This window comes from Haliaeetus leucocephalus, unplaced genomic scaffold (genome assembly GCF_000737465.1).
Source record: "Haliaeetus leucocephalus isolate CR32 unplaced genomic scaffold, Haliaeetus_leucocephalus-4.0 Scaffold240, whole genome shotgun sequence".
Classification (NCBI taxonomy): domain Eukaryota; kingdom Metazoa; phylum Chordata; class Aves; order Accipitriformes; family Accipitridae; genus Haliaeetus; species Haliaeetus leucocephalus.
The window spans coordinates 11,897,260-11,921,120 of record NW_010972676.1 but is presented as its reverse complement, the minus strand read 5'-3'; the positions used below and the strand labels follow the sequence as shown (position 1 = coordinate 11,921,120).

Here is a 23,861-nt window from a genome sequence, read left to right as displayed (position 1 = left end):
AGCAAGTGTGCTGTCATTCTGAGACTCCTGTCTATGGAAGTGCAAGGTGTATAATATTGATGCAACTTTTCATAAATAATGTCATAGATTTTTAAAGGAGCTAAAAGTTTATTATAGTCTCCCTCTTTGAAAATGACTCATTATCTGAGGTGTATAGTGAGACATCTTAAAACAGACCAACTTTAAAAAAAAAAAGGATCTAAATCTCAGCTATCAAACCTGCAAACCATAACAACATCTGAGATTTCTATATTGTACACACTTTGTTTTCCTGACCTCTTTTTTTAACCCATCAGAAAGAGTCCTGTTAGCTGAGTAGATACATGAGGAATTACTCTTTAATATATTGCAGTGTCTGAATAGCTTTCACAGAACTTCTCCCAGGCATTTGTCATGTACTAGCCAGGTGTCACTGGATACTATGCTTGGACTGAAGTCCATGGTACTCACCTTGCATGGTTGTCATGCTAGAGTGAAAACAAGTCTTGGATCAAGAAAACCCAAAGGACTCTAGGGTATCATCTTTGTATTTTTGGTTTTGTTTGTTTCAGATGTTGCCCTTGAGCCCTGGCAGAAAACTTGATTCTGACAGCCTTGATGCTCCTAGTTGACTTGTTTTATGCTGTAATTTTTAGGATTTTGCATTAATTAGTGTTTCTCTGGATCTTACTTTTCCAGTATCGGGTGCTGATATGTCTTTGATTCTTGCGTATACTTTACTTTCTCTATTTTAAAGATGTATTTTACAATACATTTACTTTTCTTAAGGCTTCCAATTTAACAACTAGAGTAATTAGGAAATCCAAATAGTGTCATACTGATGCATTACCACCCTACTTTTGCTGGTCCAGTGAAGGCACCATGGGTTTTATTCCCTGCCTGCTAACCCAACTATTTCTAACTGCTATACAGAAGCATGCTTGACGAAGTATTTGCTGCTATTATTATTGTAAGTTATATTAATAATTTCCTTTGTGGGTGTTTTTGCCAAATTGTGCTGAAAATTAGGCTAAGGAATTTAATATCTCCTTAAAGCATAGATATTCATAGGGTTATGAATGAAATAGGAAGATGAGCTAAATTATCATGAACTGTGCTTGTGTGATGGTTTAGAGGGGGTTGCATTCAGAACAGGCCTCCTGTACAAAAAGGCTGCTCCTCTACCTTCTGAACCTTTCCCATAGAGGATCAGAAGGACCATAGGAGAGGCCTGGTACCAAATTAATTTCTTATTAATCTTGCCCTTGCAGTCTTAAGCAACTGGTGCTAGGACTGTGCATCAGTCTTGTCATCTATATATGTATGTAAGCCTCACTGCAAGCATCAGAAGGCTTGAGAGGTTGATCTGGCTGGTGGGAAGGGCATAGGAGGGATTCGAATAATGGGTCCTTCCAAAAATTTGGAAGGACTCCAATGGTGCCAGGTCATTCTTTAGGACTTCAGACAACAAAGGGACGACTAGTTCCCAATAGTCTAGGCAGCCAAGAATCAGAGTTCACATAAGGTTTTGTTTAAGAAGGTCTGGAGGGGTCATTTTCTATTTTTTTGAAGGTCTAAATTTGAAATAGCAATTAATCGTTTTAAACTCAGCTGTTGTTTTACAGGTGCTAATAGGTGTTAAAGCTAGCAGCCTGGCCAAATTGCAGTCAAGTAGCTAAGTAACTAACTCCTGAAAGTGTCTGTGCCACCATTACTGGATGTATAGACTGTCTGAAGGATGCATACAGTTGTGTTGTTTGTGCATGCTCTTGGTAGAAGATGGTGAAGGCATTTTCATGGCAGTACACAGCTGTTCTTTTTCTGGTAGCTGGGTGCTAAGCTGAGAAATGGGAGTTAGCAGAGCAAAGCAGCATTAAATAGCTTTTATCTGAACAAAGTGCTACAGGCAGCTGCAGTTCATTGGCTAATGAGAAATGAAGAAAAGGGCAGCACAAGTGAGTGTTGCTCTGTGAGAGCTACTCAAAGTCACAGCAGCTTTTAACACAGCTATTTTCAGCAGAGTTTTTAATCTTTCTGGGAGAAAGAAGCCTTCCTGGGCCTTCTCTAAAACCTTAAAAAAATGAAACTACTTCAGCTATTTCATAGCATTTGCTATCAAATTTCAGGAGACGTGCACTTAGCACTCACTGTACCACCTGTAGAGCGTACAGACTTCACTATTGTAAAAGCCTGGGTTTCTTGTTATGGCTTTATGAAATTCATGACAACACTGAGAATGCAGCAAAAAAAGTGGCCATCAGCTCTGTCAGATAAAGTGCTTAGCTGGAATCTACTTTTGCTTCCTGAGCCCCAACACATAGGAAATACATAGAACTCAAAATTAAGATTTCGTTACACAGCCCTGCCTTACCCCTACGAGTTGGTGTGTAGCTGTTTATCTAACTATAGGTGGTGCTAAAGCAGTAACAACCTCATTGGTGCCTCAGATATTTTGCAATTTCCTAGTCTGAATTTTTTTGTAAGTGTAGAGGTGGTGTGAAGAGAGGTAGGCTTTTTTTCCTGTAGTCATTATGAGGTGACGTGTGCCAAGGTAAGCAAGATAAATGGTTGAACAAAGTGCACCTGCAATTGAATGTTGCTGATTTTTACCAAAGAGCAGGCTGGGGAGAGCACACTTGCAGAAGCCTTGATCTCTGAGGGTTCTGAAGGCTGGAAAAAGCACAAATCCCCAAATCTTCACCATGAAGAGCTCTAGAAATGTCTTCTATCTTATCTTCTTTCATGCTGGTAAGTGCCCTCCAAAAACTTTTGCTGCGGCATGGTGTCTTTGGGGTTGACTTCTGTGTGATGTGAGAAAGCAGAGGGAAACTAGAACCATTTCAGAACCAATCTCATATGGCCAGGAAGATAAATAGAAAGAACAGAAAAAATGGAAAAGCAGTAGAAAAAGCTGTATTGAACACCATGTATGTATCTGGACTCATTGGTGTCAAATGTTTTATCTCCTCAGCACTGAATCTCCTTCTTTTGGTTCAGTGGTGTCTGTTTCTCACAAGTGTGAACAGTTCTATGACAATTGTTTTGTAAAAGTAGAAATAATTGCCTTATTCCACTTAAGCTCTGTGTGACATGTTAGCTTTCTCCTGTCAGTCCCAAATTCTAATGGTGAATGCTTTTAATTTCATCAGAGGTGTGGATGCTGTTTCTGAAGCACTCCACAGTTCTTCAGAAAGAGATGATCCTAGTTTATTCTTTTTTTTTTTACATTGTTTCTGTTGAAAGCCCTTGATAGTGTATTAATAGCTGTATTAATAGCCATTTGATAAGATGTTACACAATGTAATACTGTTACTTTCAGCAAAGGACTTAATTGGATGTTTGCCAGTGATGAAGTTATATGTGTGTTTAGGAACTTGAGCATATTTCAAAAGGAACTTGCCAGCTCCTGCCATTTCATGCTTTATATATATCTACAGATATATAGGAGAGCCAAAATTGTGAATAAACTCGGATTCAGAGACTGACCTGCTGTTTTAAGATGTTCTTGGTTGGCTAGAGGAAGAGAGGCTAACAGACCTTGTCTGTGCTCAAGCCCACTTCAGATGGGTTAACTCGTAAGGAAGGAAACGGGAAGTTGCCCAGGATCTGGCTTTCCTGTAACAACAAAGCTCAGCAGTTTGGAAGGGGACAAATTAATTACTTCTTTTAGATGAGTGAGGAAAAAACCAACAGACTGATGCTGTTTCACTATTTTGGCTGAAATATGGAGCCAAATGAGCTTTGTTTCATGTTTCAGGTGTGTATGGCTAATGATTTCTTCATTCAATTCATACATTATCTCCTGTGTGTTTATATCTAAAACCAGGATGCTGAGACTGAAGAATGGCACTTAGCCATACATACTGAGATGCTGAGACCCCAATTTAATTTCCATTTGCTTGTCTTTAGGAGAAGAAAAACCCAAATGTCTTTACCAAAGAAAACCTAAGTTCTTCCTTCTGACCCAAGAAATTAATGGTGAAATTTTCACCCAGGTAGATGAGGTAGACATTAAGTTTCTGTGAGGTGCCTTTTTACCATGACCCTGTTGTGCCTTTCTTCTAACCATCTTGGGTCTCAGAATTCCTGCAACTCAGGCAGGCAGTTGTTGCTCCCTCTACTAGCACATGCTGCCATGAAAACTTCCTGTAAGTTTTCCAAGTCTGACTTAATGTTTTTTTGACAGCAGTTGACTCTGAGTTGCAGTGAAACAGCAAGCCAAACCCTCTGTTTCAGTATCAGGTGCAAAACAAGCTTTATGGCATCAACAATCTTATTTAGTCTGCAGCCACTAAGTCAGAAAATATGCCTGGCTACTATTGAGCACTAGTGGAGTAATTTTAACTTGCAAAGTTAGATGGGGTATCTCAACTGCATGACAATGGTGGGGAAGTAGAGGGCCAGTTAGAGTTTTTAGAAAACCACGTGACAAATAACTTACAGCAGACTCTAACTTAAAATTGTAGAAAAGCATTGGAATGTGGTGCTCCTTGCTTATAAAAATTATCTGTGCCTGTTTATCAGCATAAACCATACTTGCGTATGCATTTTATGTATAGCCGTACCATTTGCACATGATGACATATCCTTACAAAAGCAACAAAATGTTTGTAGCTTTGGCGCTTAGAAGGGTAGCGTTTGGATCTGCTAAAAGACACCTTTTTTCACTGATTAATGGAATCTCCACTACTAAATTTGAGTCTTTTCATTCATGGAACTGCCCTCCCCTTTTCATGACTGTGGAAATGGCCTTTTATGAAAGAGTGTTTTGAAGGGACAAGTTTACTTTTCTAGTTTTTGTAATAAGCCTAGTGGCAAGGCTCTTGAGCACCTAAGATTGCTTTTTTTTATTCAGACCAAAAAGGGCTGGGGCAGGACTCCAAGTACTAACTAGCAATGCTTGAGACAGAGTTGTCTTTGGACGGTCTCTTTGGTTTTGTAGCATATCATTTCAAATAATCATTTTAAACACTTCTGACTTGAGAAAAGATGATGTATTCTGCCAGGTTTTAAGCATAGTCTGGATGCCCTGACCTATTCCATAGTACGCATATTTCTTATGTCAGAAACAAATGCCATCGGGTTTCAGTACCTAAGTCTGAGCCTATCCTGTTTCCAGTCCAGAAAAACTTCAGTATCCGTGTTAATCTGAATGAAAGTGGGAACCATCTCTAAAGACTCACTGTTGAAAGAGCCCCGATTTCTTTCTTTTTTGGGAGAAGAAACAGAATGAAAGGTTGGCTCTTCGGGAACCTTTAAATGGTAAGCTCTGTTGCAAAGGCACATATGTGTTTTATAATATTTTCTCTTGGTGTTGCGTTTGCAGCGCTCAGCCTGGAACGTATCCGGTGGTGCACTGTCTCTGATCAAGAACTTTCCAAGTGTAATGACATGAGTAAGGCCTTTGGTGGGGCTGGCATCCTTCCCCCTCTGCACTGTACAAAGGGGGGGTCAGCTGCTAACTGTATCCGGATGATCAAGGTGAGTGTGAGTGACAGCAGTGTCATTGATTTAATTTCCCCGTGTGCCTAATACTAATCCAATGGCGATGTACACAGCTCTGCAGTGAGTGTCTGATGATCCAGGCAGCTGACCATATGCTTCCTGTCTCTGAAAAATCAAAGCGTATATTTTTTAAAAAACACATAAAGGTATACATATGAACCTGAATGTCAGAATGGCCCTGTGTTGTCTGTTTGGCTAGTCATATATGACCAGTCATTAGGAACACAGCAAAGGTCTTAAATATTTCCTCCCAAATGCTAATCTTTGATTTGGGAATTGTCAGGTTTATTTAGCAGATATTTAAGAAGGGTTGGAGTTAGAAGATGTAGACAGTAGTTAAAGCTGTGCTGCTGAGCCTGTAAGTAGATTGTATTTCAATAAACTGTGGATCAAACTCCCATTTCAGGGTCCCATCGTGGAAACTGCTGTATATACAGATGAGATGAGTGTAAAGCCAAATCAAATCTCCCGATAGCAGAGTACAAGAGAGAGACAAAGCAGCAAGTAGGGTGAGCAAAGGGCATGCAAACTCAGCTGTATTAATTCAGCTGGCCAGAGCATGCTCAGTTTCCAAAAGGAGCATGGCTCTGGGGAAGGTGTTAAAGACTGTAAGCATGTGGCTTTGCAAAACAATGTATGGAAAATAATTCCCTCTTAGGAGGGGGCAGGAGGCAACAAGTGGATATTGGAGGAAATGTGGAGGCAGGTAATCATGGTTGTCTTCACTGGCAGAGTGTGGGGGAAGGGGAGGATGGCTGGCTGTGTTAATATTCTTTGTGTATCCTGTGTAGACATGCCCAAAAATCAGGGGTTTGTGGAGGAGATCCAGCCTGTCAAGGACAAAAGGTTCAGAGCCAGGAAATGAGGCTTGGCAGAGTGGTTCAAAGGGAGATGAGGCAGGTGGTTGTGTGGCCAGAGAAAAGGAAGAAATCTCAGAAACTGGTATCTTAGAATTTTTTGTCAATAGAAGCAGAAGGGTTGTCTGGCTACTAAAACTACCGCATTGCCTCTTGATAAATACTGTTCTTGAGCTTGGGAATCAAGACTATATTGAAGAATGTTAGGAGCAGATATGGATACATGTGTGGATCTTACCTCGGGATTAGACAGGAAATACTTTCTAATGTCAGATCTTCCTCAACTGCTTGGATGATTGCTGCATTCTACACAGGGACCTGTTAGACTCTGCAAAGTAAGTTATTAAAAGGGCTGATGAGTGTCTGTTTCTGAAATACAGTGCACACAGAATTGCATTTGTAAGCCATTGCAAGCAGCAGGCACCTGTGTGAAACCTTGGGTTCCTATAAAACTTGATTAGCTGAACTCAGTAACTTGCAGGTGGATAGCACGAGTAAGTAGCTTTCTGATAAAATGAATCTTCACTGTAAGGCTTCAGATGAGGCTTTGTCCTTGAGACCTCTTTTTTCTTGTGCTAATAATCTACTAAATGTTTAAGCTGGCCTACTCTGTGTAGGACTGTGTGGAACCCCTGAGTCCTCATCCACACTGAACTCTGCTCTTTGAGGCCAAAAAGGGAGTGAGACGCAATGGGTGAAGAGGCAGAGATATGCTGGTTTATAACACTACATAACTTGGACTTAGTCCTGTGAATGTGTTAGCACATGGATAAGGTAAAAAAACCTTTGAAGATGTTTAAAAATTGAGAAATGTCTAAACATTAACATTAAGTATTGTCAGGTTCCCTAGTTTAATGTGACCAGAACTATTCTTCAGGTCTTTAAACACTTCTGTAGGTAATTTTAAAATGTTGTGACACACAGAAATGAAGTCTCTCTGAAAATAATTAACAGGGTATTACAACTGCACATGTACTTATGAAAAAAATCATACGTGGAATAATCCCGTGCTTTTGCTAAATGTATTGGCAAATGCTTGCTACAAAAAAAAATAAAATACCCACACTGTTGTTGATATGCCACCTCAGCAGTGATTGTATGCATTTAAAGGAGAGGTCTGTAGCCTGTAAACTACTTCATGTTAAATACAACAACAACAATAGGTATTTTTTCTGTCTTGTTCTGTTACTTGTACACAAGCTATTGATAGGAGGATATTCTGCTAAACAGAGCTCAAAGCCTCAGCTTTCCAATCAGAAAAGTGCTATCTTGCATGGAAATAATGTCCACACAATATAGTCCTTGTCTTCTTTGGCCAGCCCTTCCCATTTTATCTGCTCTGTTTCCTGTCCACTGCTAATTCTAGAGGCTCATTTTGTTCTTCCTGAGGGTAAGGTCCTTCTAACTCCCACCTCCTCATCTTCCTCTTACTGTCAGGTGTCCCTTCTAAACAACAGGCCCTATTTCATTCCTAAACTGTCATCCTGTGCTCTGTCTCTCAATGGTGGAATATCAGATCTAGTTATTCCGGAAAGATTGTGTCTGTTCTTTAAGATGCAAATATGTCCTAACCCCAACTCCTCTCCAAGTTCCCTTGGAGCTTTGTTTGGCTCTCATTCATGACAAGCAACTCTCAGGACATCTATTGTTCCAACTCATTAATGAAGATGACCTTTTTTTTCCCTTGAGCCAAATAAGTAAAATATTTCAAATTACATGGCAACTTCAAATCTGATTTATTTACTTATGCTCTCACATGATCCCTTAAAAAATTTTCAACCTTTTTATGTGGCTCAGCCTGTGGGAAATTGCTGTGGTATACTAGGCAGCATAGTCCTAGCCCTACCCTAACCAATGCTCAGCAAACTGCCAGGGAATGGGTAAACTAAATTATCCTCTCCAGTGCCAAACCAGAGATTAAGTAAACTGATAAGAAACTTGGAATCAGCTTAGAAATGCAAAATGTCAAGCTGCTGATTATTTTCTCAGCAGTATCTTGTCTCTGTGCGAGATGCCCTTTCCTGGCTTCCACTAGCTTCAGTACACAGTGAGAGCCAGGTTCAGCTGATGAGAGGTGTGTGTAGTAGTTCTCTAGTCCTTGCTGCTGTGGGAAGTCCTATCCCATGCTATCCAGAGCAATCCTGCATCTGTAGCAGGATTCCAGCTAGCTTGGTGTTATAGTCAGCTGAAAAGATACGGTGTTAATGGACACCTTCCCAGCAGCGGATGCCCCAGATTTGTATTTCCCTGCTTTTGGACAGTCTTTTAAGATGCTTTTCTCCTCCTCTAAAATGCACTGCCATCTAGTCCCCCTCTCCCAAGATGTGTGGCTGTTTGTCTATTGAGGTGCAAGCCAGCATGCTTTAAGGTTGCTTTTGAGTACACTTTGGCGTTCAGATTTTGCAGTCCCAGAAGACATTACTTCAAACTATCTGTGTATGACCTCAAAAACGTATTTACTTTATTTAAATCTTCAAGCTTTGGGGCACTACCTATAGAGATGAATGAAACTCCAAATTGGTGGGCCTTAAGGTTCATCACAGAGCTGCAGGATCCATTTCTAAGATTCCTTTGGACTATGAAGACTAGTGAGGCCATCACGGTCCAGGGATGGTTTCTGCATTATTTCCAAAGGAAGGCGGTTTCAAAGTTCTGAAATCCCTCTTGGTAATTGTTCTTAAGAAATTTGAGTGCCCTTAAAAGAACTTTTTGGAGAAAAGAAAACTCACAAATGCAGATAAAAGGGCCTCTTCTAAATTCATGGGTACTCTGCCTCTGGCTGTTGAGAAATACTGGTAATTAAGCTTCAACATGTATTCTGCCCTTGTGTCTGCACAGGATGATTTGGCAGATGCAGTGACACTGGATGGCCGTTTGATTTACCAGGCTGGAAAGGAGTATGGTCTGAAACCTGTGGTGGGGGAAGTATATGATCAAGGTATATTCTGACTAAATAACATTTAGATTACTTAATACGAGCTTTTTCTTATGCATTTTTGCTTTTGCCATTTTATTTTGGGATGGTCCTCTTGAAGACTCTAAACAGTAGATAATGGTCAGGTTCTCTCTTGGGTGTTCCTGCCTGTGACAGAATGTGTGGGGAAAACAGAGACGTGGGGCTGTGGCAGTCTGTCCTGAAGTAGTTAGGTCAAAATAGCTATGCCTGTAATAGGTTTGTTGGGTTGGGTTTTGTTTTGGTTTTAGGTTTTTGGTTTGGTTTGGGTTTTTTTTTTTGGTTTTTTTTTTTTTTACTGTCTCACTGCTTACTGTCTTCTCTGTTCCATACTTCGCAGATAAAGTAATGAATTACAAAGCACAAATTGTTACTAGGTTTATCTCTCAATCCCATAAATTAGAATAATTAGATTTTATTTTTAGTAGTGTATATGATTACCTCCTGGAAGAAAGGAAGTGATAGATTCTGCTTCTTTATCTGGGTGTCCTTAAGCCTTGAGTTCCTTTCAAGACAGAGACAATAATTCAGTGGTGACTTGTCACCCTAAGGGCTCAGTATCAATGTTTGTGTAGTTCAGAGCCAGAAGATGTCCCGCATAACTTTCAGAGATGCAAGGGGGAAGCAACAGCTCTGTAAGCAGTCTGCAGGCAGTGATGTCCCACCACTCTATTGTGAGATGGAGCTAGATTTGGTTTGCAGCTGGGTCTTGGTGTGGTCTGGCCAAGGCATCCTCAGAAGTCCCTGTTGGGCTCAGTACACGGGGACTTGGATTACCTGCAGCAGCACCCTCCCCACTGTTAACCACACCATGACCCTGGTGAGGGAACTGTACTTCAGCTTCTCAACACCAAATGGGCCTCATGATCCAGAGGCTGGCTATCTCCACTGGTTAGTTTGTGAGCTCAAATCAGAGAAAAGTGAATTAAATTTAATGATTTCTGATCTAAATAAAGTCAGATTGAATGACCTTATGGTCACTTCAGATCCTAAACTCTTGACTCTATGAGTTATATCAAACTGTAAAACAAAGAATGAAATCAGCTGTGATGCTCCAGTGACATCAACTTGCTATGCTGTGTCAAAGTTAAGATCAAATTAGTAGACAACTGGGGAATATTTTTTTTTACTATTAATTGTATTGGTTTCAATTCAATCCAAATACATTTAGAATCATAGAACATTTCTTCTTGGAAGGAACCTCTGGATGTCTTTCACCCCACATCCCTTTGATAGCAGGGTGACCTTCAAAGTTAGAGCAGATTGCCTGTGGCCTTTAACTAAGACATGTCACACTGAAAAGATAACGGAGGACATTCGCTCACAGTCAGCAGGTCCTCAACAAGGATGTGAACAATGTGACTTGCTTGTGGGTGGGGGAGCCACAAGAGGGCACAAATCAGTGTATCTCACTGTAATGCTGCTGTGAGGCTACTTTGCTTGCTTCTCTTTCTTCCTACACTGCAGAGATTGGAACTTCCTATTATGCTGTGGCTGTGGTAAAGAAGAGTTCCAACATCACCATCAACAGCTTGAAGGGTGTCAGTTCATGTCACACAGGCATCAACAGAATTGCAGGCTGGGATGTGCCAGTGGGTTATCTAATTGACAGTGGGCGCCTGGCAGCAATGGGATGTGACCTTCCAAAAGGTAAGAGTTACAGGGCAAAGATCTGATCTTCAGCAATGCCTTTCTGTATGGTCTTGGGACCCTGCATGCGGACAGAAATGTGTGGTTCTAGCTGCTGGTTTGTTCCTTGGCTTTGATGCCGCTGGTTTGTTCCTTGGCTTTGATGCCGCTGGTTTGTTCCTTGGCTTTGATGCCGCTGGTTTGTTCCTTGGCTTTGATGCTGCTCGTTTGTTCCTTGGCTTTGATGCCGCTGGTTTGTTCCTTTGCTTTGATGCTGCTGTTTTGTCCTTGGCTTTGATGCTCCTTGTAAGATGGAATAGACCTAACATAGGTCTGATGAAGACTGCAGGTTTGTTTTTTTTTTTAAACTTGGAAACCATCTTTTAAGAACAAAATGACTTATCTCTTCTGAATGTTTTTAGAGATGTACTATGTAGATGTGTTAAAATAAGATTGTAGGATCTTGTTTATTCATTGCTAAAAATTTCTCATTCAAATTTCACATTTAGCTGTAAGTGACTATTTCAATGCAAGCTGTGTTCCTGGAGCAAATGGCGTAAACTATCCCAAATCCCTCTGTCAGCTCTGCAAAGGGGATTCAGCTGGGCAGAACAAATGTGAGCAAAATTCCCAAGAGCGATACTATGACTACAGTGGGGCTTTCAGGTAAAAATCATGGCTCTGTCAATTTTTTTATCACCATGCTTTATCTATAGGCATCGTGTCCAGGCCTCATTGGCAGGAAATTGAAGCCAGAGAACTTCCAGTTGATCTTGTTAGAAGATCTGCTGTTGTGTTAGGACAACCACGCTTTAAACCTAGAGACTGAACAAAAGTAACTCTAAACCCACTATTTCAGGTATTAATACCTGAGTATTAAAACCAAATGGATATTTAGCACTTGTACTGGGCAGGGAAATCCCATTGCTGTTTGCTTTGTCCAGCAGCTGTTGACACAAGTCCGAATGTTTGTTTCAGCAGGCTGTATCTTTCCTAGTAAAATGTGATGACCCTTCGAGTCTGAGAGCTGAACTGCCGCCCTCCTCAGCTGTTTCAGTCATCCCATCTCAGTTGCACTGAATTACCAAGTTGCTCTGCCCTCCATTTTTGCACACCAATCTTGCTCTTATTTTCCTTCTTCTTGTCCATGTGCTGTGTTGCAGCTCCCAGTCCCTGGCTAATAGCATTGACTGAGCAAGGGCAGAATTTGCTCATATGAAACACTTGCTCCTCTCTGTGTATTTCCCAAAGGGTTGTGTGACTGACTTAGACAGAGAAGTCTCCTGGACAAAGATCATGGTGTTTGTCCCAGGCAGCACTGAACATGTTGTCCATGTTCACCAAATGACAGTGGTAGTTTACTTTATGTTCTAACAGCCACTAGTCTCTGCCTTGAGCAAAACTCTCAGCACAAGGAAATAGGTCTGTGGCTGACGGAATGTAGCATACAGGCCTCTGGCTGTCAGCTGGCAGTGTCCAGTGCATGGGAGCTGTGTTTTGTAATGCATCTTTGTGGTTGGATTTATATTTATTAGGTGTTTGGCTGAAGGTGCTGGAGAAGTTGCTTTTGTGAAGCACAGCACAGTGCCTGAAAATACAGATGGTGAGTAATCCAGAAGTTTGTTGAATAGTGGTTGCAAGGTCTGAAGTACGGCGTCTTTAATGATAGTAAAATGTCAAATGTTTGATTTATTTTGAATTGAGGAATCAGCAAAAACTACTTTAATGGTGAAAACAGATGGTACCCACAGATGTGGGTTTTTAAAACACTTTATAGCTTCAGTAAAGGTTAGAGGAGGAATCTTAAACTTCTTCTGGAAAAAGAGCTTAAAAAGCACTAAACCCTTAGTTTTGTAGAGATCTGGGCTGTTACGTTGCCTCTGCCTACCCAGGCATTTCAGCAGAGACTAGCAAAAAGTTAATAAGATGTGGCCAGCCCTATCTGGCACTTTGTGAAATCTACCTTGAGCATAAAATTACTTTAATATCATGGGCCATCTGACCATCATTTACAAGGGAAAAAAACCAATAATGTTGCATGGGATCGTAGTCTTAGGGATGGTCTTGGTACTGCTGCAGACCGCAGTACAGATCAATGCAGTCTCACAAGTGTTAAGCTGTTTATTGTCTTACCGGAGATACAGGACTACAGGACCATGTAGATGCATGGGATATATTGTGCAGTCACGAATAGTTCAGAGATGCTCAGATGTGTGTTCTGCTCCACATGTGCATGTGATGCTTAGAGCAGACATGGAGCCAGAGGCATCAGCCCTACCTGATGTCTGTTCCATAACCATGTTCTGTCTGATTTCAGGGAGAAGTCTTTCTTCGTGGGCCCAGCGGCTTCGCTCCCAGGACTTCCAGCTTCTCTGCCGCAATGGTAGCACAGCTGATGTGACAGACTGGAGAACCTGCCACCTGGCCCGAATTCCAGCTCATGCTGTGGTTGTGCGGCCTGACACAGATGGGACAGTTGTCTTCCAACTCCTGAATCAGGGACAAGTAGGACACCATTTTTTCATCAGTGCATTGCATTTTAGAGGGGTTCTCCCACCCATCTAGCTGAATTGAAGACAGGATATCCCGGCACCTTCGGCTTTGTGGGGTTTGAAGGGGTATGGGATGTCACATATCCCAGGTAGAGGGATGTCTGACAGGTGCTTTTTTTCTTTCTTTAACATTACAGCGAAGATTTAATGGGGTAGGCACCAAGTTTCAGATGTTTGACTCCACAGCCTATGGTGCCCAGAATCTTCTGTTCAGAGACTTGACCACAGAGCTTGTTGCAATCACAGCTCAGAATTACCAGGCATGGCTGGGTGATGAGTATCTTCATGCCGTGGAAGCCCTGAGCTGTGACCCCAACAGTAAGTCGTCTTTAGATTCCTGTTCATAACCATGAACAAAAATAGCTGATAACAAAGACCATCTTTATTCTGCTTTATTTTCTTTGACTCTTGGAGGGTTATGGCAAGATGCCAGTCTAATCTTTCAGCATGGAGAAAGGTCACTTTTTGACGTAGAAACAGTATCACATTGCAGAATACTTTCCTGGGCAAATTGGCTCACTTTGTGTTACGAGATGCAGGCATTTTCTACCCATTCTGCTGTATGTGAGACATTAATCTGGTAAGCTGCTACTGCTACCTGGTAGTCCATTTCTTACCTGCTAACAAGGGGAAATAGTAATGTGTTGCTGTGTAAATCCTCAGGTAGTCTATAAAGAATGGATGAATGGATTCCTAGCAAAGAATTTCTTCCAGAAACTGAAGAAACCCTCAATTGCTCTTTATTGAAATGTTAATAGTCTTTTATACTATTGGAAGAATGCAGAAATGACTTGATGTGCATTCTGGCAAAGTCAGAAACACAGGCTGTAAGAATCCCTGCCTTAAGCTTAATAATCATGGCAACTGAGCCTCCCAGGTGTGCTCTGTGCTGTGGCAAAGCTCCCCACCTCCTGGACTTGTCTCTTCTGGGCATTGCTCAGTGACTGCCAGGTATGAGGAAGCCTCTGTTCAGGGTGTTTTTTTGCTGCACTCAACTAATACATTATGGCTGCACTTCAAATGGTCAGCAATCACAGGAGTTCTTGTTCCCTTGCTATGGATTGGTTTGCAGTGTGGACATACCACTAATCTGGAGAGCTCTGTGGTCCTAATCAGGTGTAAGTCTGAGCTAGAGAGATGGAGAGAAACACAGAAGTAAGCATTTTTAATAACAAGTATGCTATGTATGTGACAGTGGGGAGTGTGTATCCCTCCTTGTGTATTACCAAAAAAGTAAACTAGTATTTGCTTTCCAATTTTGTGCAGCATTGCCAGAAAGCCTGAGCTGGTGTGTTATATCCACTGAGGAGATTTGGAAATGTGGTGAAATGGCTGTTGCCTTTAAGAAGAAGAATTTGAAACCAGAAATTCAGTGTATTTCAGCCAAGACAAAGGAACAGTGCATGGAGCTGATCCAGGTAGGCTGCTACAAGCCTTCTGCAATAAACCAAATTAACACAAGGTGCTCTTTGCTGGGTGGGTCGGATCAGAGGGATGTGCGTTTAGGTGACCAGTAGGAATACTGGATTTCAAGGAGGTGATCTGTGGCTCACGTGGTATGGAGAGGCCTAAACCCTGATGATACTCAGTTGTGATGAGGGCATTGTTGCCCATCTAACTCAAGCCTGTATGTGTGAAATCTCCTGTCCCCATTTCACTGATGATGCTTTATGCAGGTTTGGGGGGTTTTCTTTAGCAGTGTATTGCTCTTTTGCTGTCAGACTTGCCCTTTGAGATGCAACAGGTATGATGCTAGAGGTGTCATCATTGTAGCAGGGAAGGTATCTGCTGCTTTTTCACATAAATCCTCAATTTTATTTTATTTTTCAGAAGAAGGAAAGTGATGCTGTAGTTCTAGGTGGAACTGATATTTATACAGCTGGGAAGACATACGGCCTTGTACCAGCTGCTGGAGAAAGTTACTCTGGTAAGAAGGTCAGGAAACATAAATATAGACCTTATTTTTCCAGGTTGTTTGAAAACAGCTCTAAAAGCACGGCCTCTGTTCCCTAGCCCTGCTGGGAAAGCTGTTTTCCAAGGAAATGAGAATTAGTATCCTCACGTCATGGATAGAGGAGGAATTAAGTATGGGATGGGTTCCTACACTGAGTTTGTGGCAACTTTTATCTGTCTTGTACCTCTTTATTTGTCTTTTCAATTCCGAAAAAAATATTTACAATGGAAAAAAATAGTATTCACAAAATCAAAATATTTTTAATGTAGGCAAAACCACAGAAATTACACAGTATATTCTAGCTTGAAACAAATTCTTCCCGTCAGTGTGGCTGCTTCAGAGTCACTGATGAAAAGAGGACTTGTGGACATTGTGTCACTAAGGCAGAATTTCAATATGCTGCAAAACTCATGGAAATTTTAATACAGGTTTGAGTTCTCCCAGAAAAATAACTTCTGAAGTCAGTTTTGCTAAGTCACTAATCGCCCAAATGTTGTTTTTCAGAGGGATGTGTTTATAAGAGCTGATGTTAACAAGAATGCTTTCATGTTCATCTCTAGATTATTCAGTTCAAGTGCATAGCAGTACCAGTATACAGGCTATAAATGAATGCAACATGGTGAAGTAGTAGAAGTGAAGAATGATTACATGTACATTCATAATTCCTGACTAGCTGATTGTTGGTGCAGTTGAAGTTGGCACCGTCTAAGTGTAATGGATCTGTAGAACATCATTAAGCAGTGGGAGTACTTAAGGGAATTTGTAATGCATTTTGGTTTTTTTTCCTGCAAGCTGATGACAACAGCAATGCATACTATGCTGTGGCATTAGTGAAACGAAATCTGTCCAATGCATTCACCATCAGTGACCTGAAAGGGAAGAAGTCCTGCCACACAGGACTGGGGAGAGCCGCTGGATGGAATATCCCCATTGGTATGCTAATTAAGAGGGGCATTATTAAGACCAGAGACTGTAATATTCCTCAAGGTAAGACAGCAGTACTATATATCAAAAATACAGTAACAGTCCAATTATAAACTTTCATTAGGGAAGTAATTTTGATATCTCATAGCTCTATATTAAGCTTTTCTGTTTGTGAATGGGTGTTGTGTTTTTAATGTAACAATTAGAAATTTTAAGTTTGCCACCAGAGTAGACTAATGGAGGGTCATATTGAGAATGCTACATTTAACACAGAAGTATTCCTTTCCCGCTTTCCTTTATCACAAAATCATTGGCTAATTTAGGTTGGAAGGCACCTTTGGAAGTCATCTAGTCCAACCAACTGCTCAAAGCAGGTCCAGTTAGATCAGATTGCCCAGGGCCATGTCCAGGCAGGTTTTAAGTAACTCCTAGGATGGAGATTACACACAACATTGCTGGACCCCTGTCCTAGTGTTTGACCATTCTTGGTATAAAGAATTTTTTTCTTCTATTTAAACAGAATTTTCCTTCTTATAACTTTGGTCTGATGCTTCTCATCCTTTTGCTCTGCATCTCTGGAGAAGGATCTGGGTCTGTCTTTTTGAAAAACCCACTATGTAAATGAAGACAGCAATACACTGTTAGTTGTCTTATCTCCAGGCTGACCAAACCCAGCTCTCAGCCTGGTATGTCATGTGCTCCAGCCCTCTGAGCATCCTACTCTCCTTCCACCATATTTGCTCTAGAATGGTAATGTCTTTCTAACACTGGGAGTTCAAAACTTGGCACAGATGTCAGAGGAGAATAATCACTTCCCCTGACTGCTCCACTAACACAACCCAGTATGCCATTAGCCTTCATAGGCACAAAAGCACGCTGCTGACTCTTGGTCAACTTGTTGTCCACCAGGATCCCCAGATCTTTTTTTTTTATTTAAAGAGCTGCTTTTCAGCCTGCCAGTCCCCAGCCTTTCATGGTCTTATTCCATCCTAAAAGCAGGATTCTGCATTCACCTTTGTTGAACTTTGAGGTGCCTGTCAGCCTGTTTCTCCAGCCTGTCCAGATCCATCTCAATGGCAGTCCTGGCCTCCAGTGTATCAAACCGGAAAAGTTTCAAATGCATTTCTGAAAACTGGAATAAGAGTACATTGCTTTTTGTATTTAATCAACTTGAAGCTTATACAGTCTTGAAAATCCTGCTTTCACACCTGTCTCAGCTCTTGCTTGAAGCTATTCAACAATAGGACAGTCACAGAAATTCACATTTTCTATACAGACGTATCCCCTCTAAGTAGTACTTCCAGCTCTGGGATGTCATTGCAGTAAATATGTCCCTGTCCTGAATATTACTGCATTTATTTTCAAACCATATTTAGTAACAGAGCAATGTAACACAACAAGCAAAGGATCTATGACCATGGAACTCCATATTTGAATTTTAGTTGCCTATTTCCTGTCTCCCAGGAAGCTCTTCAGTTTCATTACATAATCAGCTAAATGATGCTTTGAAAATATTTGAAAAGTTGTAGTTTGTGAATTCCAGTAGGCAGCTGTAACTCATGTTTCTACTGTTCTGCTGAAACCTGCATTGGTTATAACTTCGTGACAGTGTAACTACCTTTCTTGTGAAGAGTTCATGCTTTTCAGCCATTATATTGGTTTGTCTTTCTTTCCCCAGCTGTGAGTGAGTTTTTCGCTGCCAGCTGCGTGCCTTCAGCTAAGCAGGACAATTATCCACCAAAACTCTGTCAACTGTGTATTGGAGATGATAGTGAAAACAATAAATGCATTGCAGGTAGCCAAGAACGTTATTACAGCTACAGTGGAGCCTTCAGGTAATTAATACATATGGTTGTAACTTAGTCTGTCAGCTTGTCAAAATGCAAGGAGGAACTATTTTCCATCCCAGGCAGCAAAAAGCAGTTATTGTTGCTACAGTTAGATGGCATGTGCTGTAAACGAAATGGGACATGTTTCCCCAGATGTCTTCAACAGTACAGGTATGTCATAAGGCATTACATTAGATCACATCAAAGCCTTTTGACAGCTTCCTGGCCCACAGCCAACCAGATCACTATCAGCCAAATCCATGTCTCTGTTTACAGAGCAACAGGCACCTACCTAGTGAGGACCAAGTGGATTGTCATCTGTCTCCAGTCTTGCTCCAGTCTACCACTCTGAATGGTCGGGTCATCCACAAAGAACTTTAGCAGGGAAGCAGGCAAACAGTAGCCAGTATCTGGCTGCTGTGAGTCCATGCTGAGCGTGGCAGGGTAGTGAGAGGGAGCCAGGAGTGGGTCTTCACTGTCCGTACTCATTGGTGGCTGTATGTGAAGGTAGGTTTCTCAACAGCACAAACAACTATGGTCAATGTTCAAATATCAAATCCTCTTCAAAACAAGATTTGTTAAAGGTATATGGGGGGAATAGCATAAAATAGAATAAACACTTTGTGTAACAGCAGGCATCTACATATGCGGCCATACCCTAAAACTATGAAACTCTTAGATATGGAAGTCACACTTCCCTTTCCTGACCTTCAGCTCTGAAGGTAATGGTGCATGTAACAGAGCTCGCAGTCACTGCAGAGCTCGCAGTCAGTGGTCTTTTTCCTTCAGGGGAGGAGAATTTAACAACAGCTGCCTGGTAAATACTGAAGTGCTAGACTTAGATAACTACTTTTTGCAAATCTGTTTCTCTCCAGCTGCTCTGCTGTGGTACATGCCTTGCAGGCAAACTCCAGGTCCTCTGCTGTACTGCGTAGATTAACAGAACTAGCTACCAGTCACCCAAGGGATAAACGACAAATGCTGTTACAGGCTGTATAAGCCTTGCTTATATTCTAAGGTTGTGCATTTGATAATAGTGCCCATATAGCCCAAACTTTATATGGACATCACTCTTTTTTTTTTTTAAGTAGAGAAGATGTTTAATTCATTGAGTGATGTGGAAAGTTTCAGGTATTTAAAAGGTTAGGATTTGATGAAAAATGGAGGGTCACAATGTTCTGCAAGGTAGGGATGGGTTTGGCTGTGATGCTTAGGCGATCCTCTCTTGAAAGAAGAATGAGTTATGGAAGGTGACTGACATGAGCTTAAAATGCAGCCTCAGATTTCCAGATTCCATCAGCTCTGGATGTCTTCAGACTAACCTGACTAGAAGTATGAGAGGTCATTCTGTTTGTGTGCAATTCACTGCTTGGGGCAAATTAAACTCTGCCGAGTACTGAAGAATCTGTTGGGAATAGCCTTTTCTCACGGGGAATCCAGAGAACAGCACCTACTGAGTCCTCAGTTCTCTGCATGACAGTGTCAGCCACATGATGACAAGACCTTTGAGTCTTAACTCCTCATGTTAAACCAGGTACACGTGAATTATATGTATTTTTGGTAACTGTTAGCAATAATAACTTTTGCATTTTGTACTACATAAACCGTGCTCAGTTACAGCTTTACATCTTCTGGTTTTAGGAAGTGCTTCTTCAAAACACTTGTAGAATAAGCTACAGGATGCCACCACTAAACTCCATTACCCACACATCTTCTGCAGTCCTCTACCCAAAATACCTGGGAAGTCAGATCTCTTTGCTAGCTCACCCAGCTCACTGAATTGAGCTTGATTTTAGTTATGTGTTACTTGCTGTCTGAAGCAAGTGCTGTGCATTCCTTCTACCTGCTGACTTTGTGTTTCAGGCCTAGCAAAAATCTCCTAATAGTCTGCGATGCCTGTTGTATCGTGTGCTAGACAACATCACAATATAACGTGGGAAAGGGCAAATGCTCGTAAAGGTGTGTTGTTCTACACTTTTGCCCTGAAACCTTCTGGAATGGGATTTCACGCTTGTAGAAGAGGAGGAGATTTTAGGGTGCCCTTGGCATGTGGGGCTACTTTTGCTTCGGAAAATTGGCGGAAACCGAACTTAGTTCGGGAACACTACCCTTAGAAACTGCAGGCAGATGAACTAGATGTCTTCAGTGTCCAGGGTTGTAAAAGCAGTGTCTGTGCAAGCACCAAGGCCACTCTAACATGGAAAAAAAAAAAAAGGAAGAAAAAGTATACGTGTGAGTGTGCACACCCACACATATGCAGAATTTGATAAACTCTTTGGCTATGCGCTGAAAGGATTTTATTCAAAAAAGTCTTAATGACATACTTTGTACATGATTTCAAAAGGAGGACTGAAAGCCGCTGTTAGTAGATGGGTAATACTTCACTGAGCATCACATTTTCTGTTTCTTTGCTCATCTAGTATTGGCCTTCTTCTGTCTTTCTCACACTGTTTTTAATGAAAGAAAATCCTGCTGTATTCCTCTCAAAATTCTTAATTTAGAATATTTTTTTAATACCTTGCAAGATGGTTTTCTCATCTTTCAAGATGCTTCATTTCTCTGTTTTTGCTTATTGTCTGAGGGTCCAGTGCATTTGTTTGCAGGAATGTATGTAAGAAAAATTGAATTCTAAACCTGTCAGTTAATGAAAAAAATGTGGTTCACATAAAGACTCTTTGAATTGAATTTTTATCTCACGTTTCCCAAAGGTGCCTGGCGGAGGACTCTGGGGATGTGGCCTTCGTGAAGCACTCGACAGTGTTTGAGAACACAGATGGTACTTGGTTTTACAGTCTTTATTATAATTCAGTTAATTTTCTTGAACTTTTTTGCTCTAAGGCATTCAATGAGTGACAATGACAAATTTCTTATTTCAGGTAAAAACACCGATAGTTGGGCCCAAAACTTGAGGTCCAGTGATTTCCAGTTACTGTGTCCAAATGGTGCCCGTGCTGAAGTCACCCAGTATGCTGAGTGTCACCTGGCTCAGGTGCCAGCTCAGGCCATTATGGTTCACCCAGATACCAGGATTTTTGCTCTATATGGACTACTGGACAAAGCCCAGGTATTAATAATCCATTTATTCTACGGGGGAATGGTCTAACACAGACCAAGGATAAAGACAACAGGACCATACTGCCATATTATGACCCCTGCATCATGAGACTGGCAGCATGTGCACTGTGCAGAGTCCTGTTGTTGGAGTGGGATGGAGAAGGTGAAATACAACCCATGTAATTCTAGGGAGACCACCCTGCTGCACAAGGGATTTCAACTTTTTGCTCAGCCACTGGTTTCAGTAGTACTCTTCCTGGAGCTTAAGGTGTTTTCCTTAACTGCATGACTTTGAAGTCTACAAGAAAGAGAGTACATGCTAACACTTTTCCATCCTGGAGTTTTCCTAGGAATGCAACAGAATATTGCTGGGTGTATTTATGCTGCGGCCGTGCACATGGTAAACCATCCAGGCAGACCATGGCTGGCTGCCACAGCTAGGTTCTTGTCAATACTGAAGTTAACTAGTTTAAAAGCAATACTGAGTATCTCCATGCTAGGCTTCAGTCGCTTCTGTAACTCCTGTGCAGCCAAACTCTGTATTGCAGAACAATATTGTAGACAGAAAATGTTTTAAAAATACAGCTCTTTCCAGATAGTAACTAAAAAACCAAAATCACAGATGTTGTTCTTGTAATTGCCAATGGCAGAATTATGTATTTAATCTATTGGAGCATCTAAAAGCAAATGCGCAAGAGAGATTCTGCAATTTTTTATGAACTTTTCATCTACAAACCCGTTCCTATCGTCTTTCATGTTGTACGAGAGGAACGTGGCACTTCATCTTGCAAAATACTGAAAACTTTGCTTTTTTTTTTCAGGTCTACTTTGGAAATAGCAGCAATGGAAATGGATTCAAAATGTTTGATTCTTCAACTTTTCACGGAAAAAACTTGATCTTTAAGGATTCTGCTGTTGAGATTGTGCCAGTAGAAGAGAGGAGGACGTATGCAAAATGGCTGGGGAGTGAATATATTGAGTCTATTGAAGGGATGCAAACACCACAGTGCTCTGGAGCAGGTAATAAGTTAAGACAATACCTACTGGCGACTACTGTTGTTCCCCTTCTTACTTTATGTCAGATACAGAGCTTGAACTAGCATGGTCCAAATGGCAACTTCCAGGCCTTCCCTCTGCTCTACCATCTTTTCTTCAGATAAGCTGCTGTTTGGATAACATGTTGTGCTAACATTTGAATGCCTCTTCCTGCCTCTTTGCAGGGCAAGTGCTAACAGCACCTGCTCGTCAGGGGAGTGGGGTGGGGCTGGAAGCTGCCCCTGTCCATGTGGATGGGTGGAATTTGGGGCAGAAGCCAGCAATACAGTGTCAGCGTGGTTTTCAAGATCAGTCTAAAACTGGAGCATCTTTGCCATCGTTGCTGATGTTGAACCACCCTGGGCTGGAGGATTCCCAGGTGCTGTTAGATGGATACTGGGTTTCTGACCTGTAGAAGAATTTCTGCATCTGGGAAGGCAGTATCAAAAACCTTGTCTAGTGAATCCTCTCTGGCCTCCTGGCTCGTTACGTTCAGACTCCTACATCCCTGCTTATCCCATCCTACCCTTGCTGGGGGCAACGGTTTCTTCTGAGCTCTGCTGCCAGAAGAGGTAAGTGCACAGAGGATGGACAGACTATGGACAGAGAGATGACCTGCAGTCCAGAATACAGCTGCTGCCACGGGCAAGGTCCTTCACCTTCCAGTGGAAGAAAGTAGGGGGGAATCTCCAAAGTCACTGGACAAAAAAGGCGGCCAGAGAGATTTGGTGGGGAGTACCTGTCAGTAGAGAAAAGAACAAAGCCAAGTGTGTGCATCCACTGAGCTTGTTGACTTTCCACAACCAGTACTCTCACTGCTTGAGGGGAGATGTCATCTGCCCTGTGATCTTTAATTTGATGCAATCTCCATCTCAACTTCTGGCTGTCCTGGGGTTCCCTCGAGTGCCTGTGCATTAAACTTGTATTTGCTGTGAATGAAACGAAGTAGTTCAGTTCTGATTAACTGTTGCTCTATCTACTGGCTTGTAGCATTTGGTTTTTATTTTTATCCATAGCTGCAATAACAACCAATGTTGCTGTGCTGCTGGCAGGCAGCGTCCTCTTGACTACAGCCAGCACCACCTCCTGATCCTGGGATGAAAAGACTTTCAGCGTAATAAAAACCTGGCAAAATCAGATAATAACAGTAACAGTGTAAATAATTGAAAATAATAAATAAACATGAGAAGTCATTACAATTTCTCCAGACGTCGGCCTGATGGCTAAGCTGCTCCTTTTCTCGCTTCTCTGGGCGGTTAACGCTTGCCCCTCGCTTCTCTGCCCGCCCGTTTCGCTTGCTCCGAGGACACCTGCCCTTCAGCGGGAAGGCGGCAGGACCCGGCCCGCCCCGCCGTTCTGGATGCGAGAGCTGTGTGGGCAGCAGCGAGCAGGGACACGGTGCCCCGGCCCCAGAGCCCCAGCTGCTGGCCAGGGGTCACCCCGACGCGGTGACGACGCTTTTCCGTGTCTCTGGGTCAGTCTGCGGTCGATTTCGGAGTTCAACTTCACGCTGCGCTGCCCGGGGGCGGCGGGCGCAGTCCCGCGGAGCGGAGGCCGCTGCGCATGCGCGCCGGGCTCCCGCTGCGGCGC

At 42.0% G+C, this 23,861-nt stretch overlaps 1 protein-coding gene across 2 annotated transcripts; it reads left to right on the top strand.

Moving 5' to 3' along the window:
* The first annotated feature begins 2,608 nt into the window (after positions 1–2,608).
* MFI2 (antigen p97 (melanoma associated) identified by monoclonal antibodies 133.2 and 96.5) lies at positions 2,609–23,569 on the top strand. Of its 2 annotated transcripts, XM_010568366.1 has the most exons (16): positions 2,609–2,727; positions 5,306–5,460; positions 9,180–9,279; positions 10,762–10,944; positions 11,433–11,589; positions 12,459–12,526; positions 13,241–13,428; positions 13,613–13,793; positions 14,742–14,893; positions 15,306–15,402; positions 16,222–16,416; positions 18,032–18,188; positions 20,891–20,958; positions 21,059–21,246; positions 22,058–22,256; positions 23,288–23,569. In XM_010568366.1, exons 1-16 carry the CDS (start codon positions 2,682–2,684, stop codon positions 23,359–23,361), a joined length of 2,208 nt encoding a protein of 735 aa, XP_010566668.1. In that variant the 5' UTR covers positions 2,609–2,681; the 3' UTR covers positions 23,362–23,569. The 2 variants fall into 2 exon arrangements, with proteins under 2 accessions (XP_010566668.1, XP_010566667.1); XM_010568365.1 differs by having other exon boundaries at positions 22,058–23,372.
* Positions 23,570–23,861: the final 292 nt, after the last annotated feature.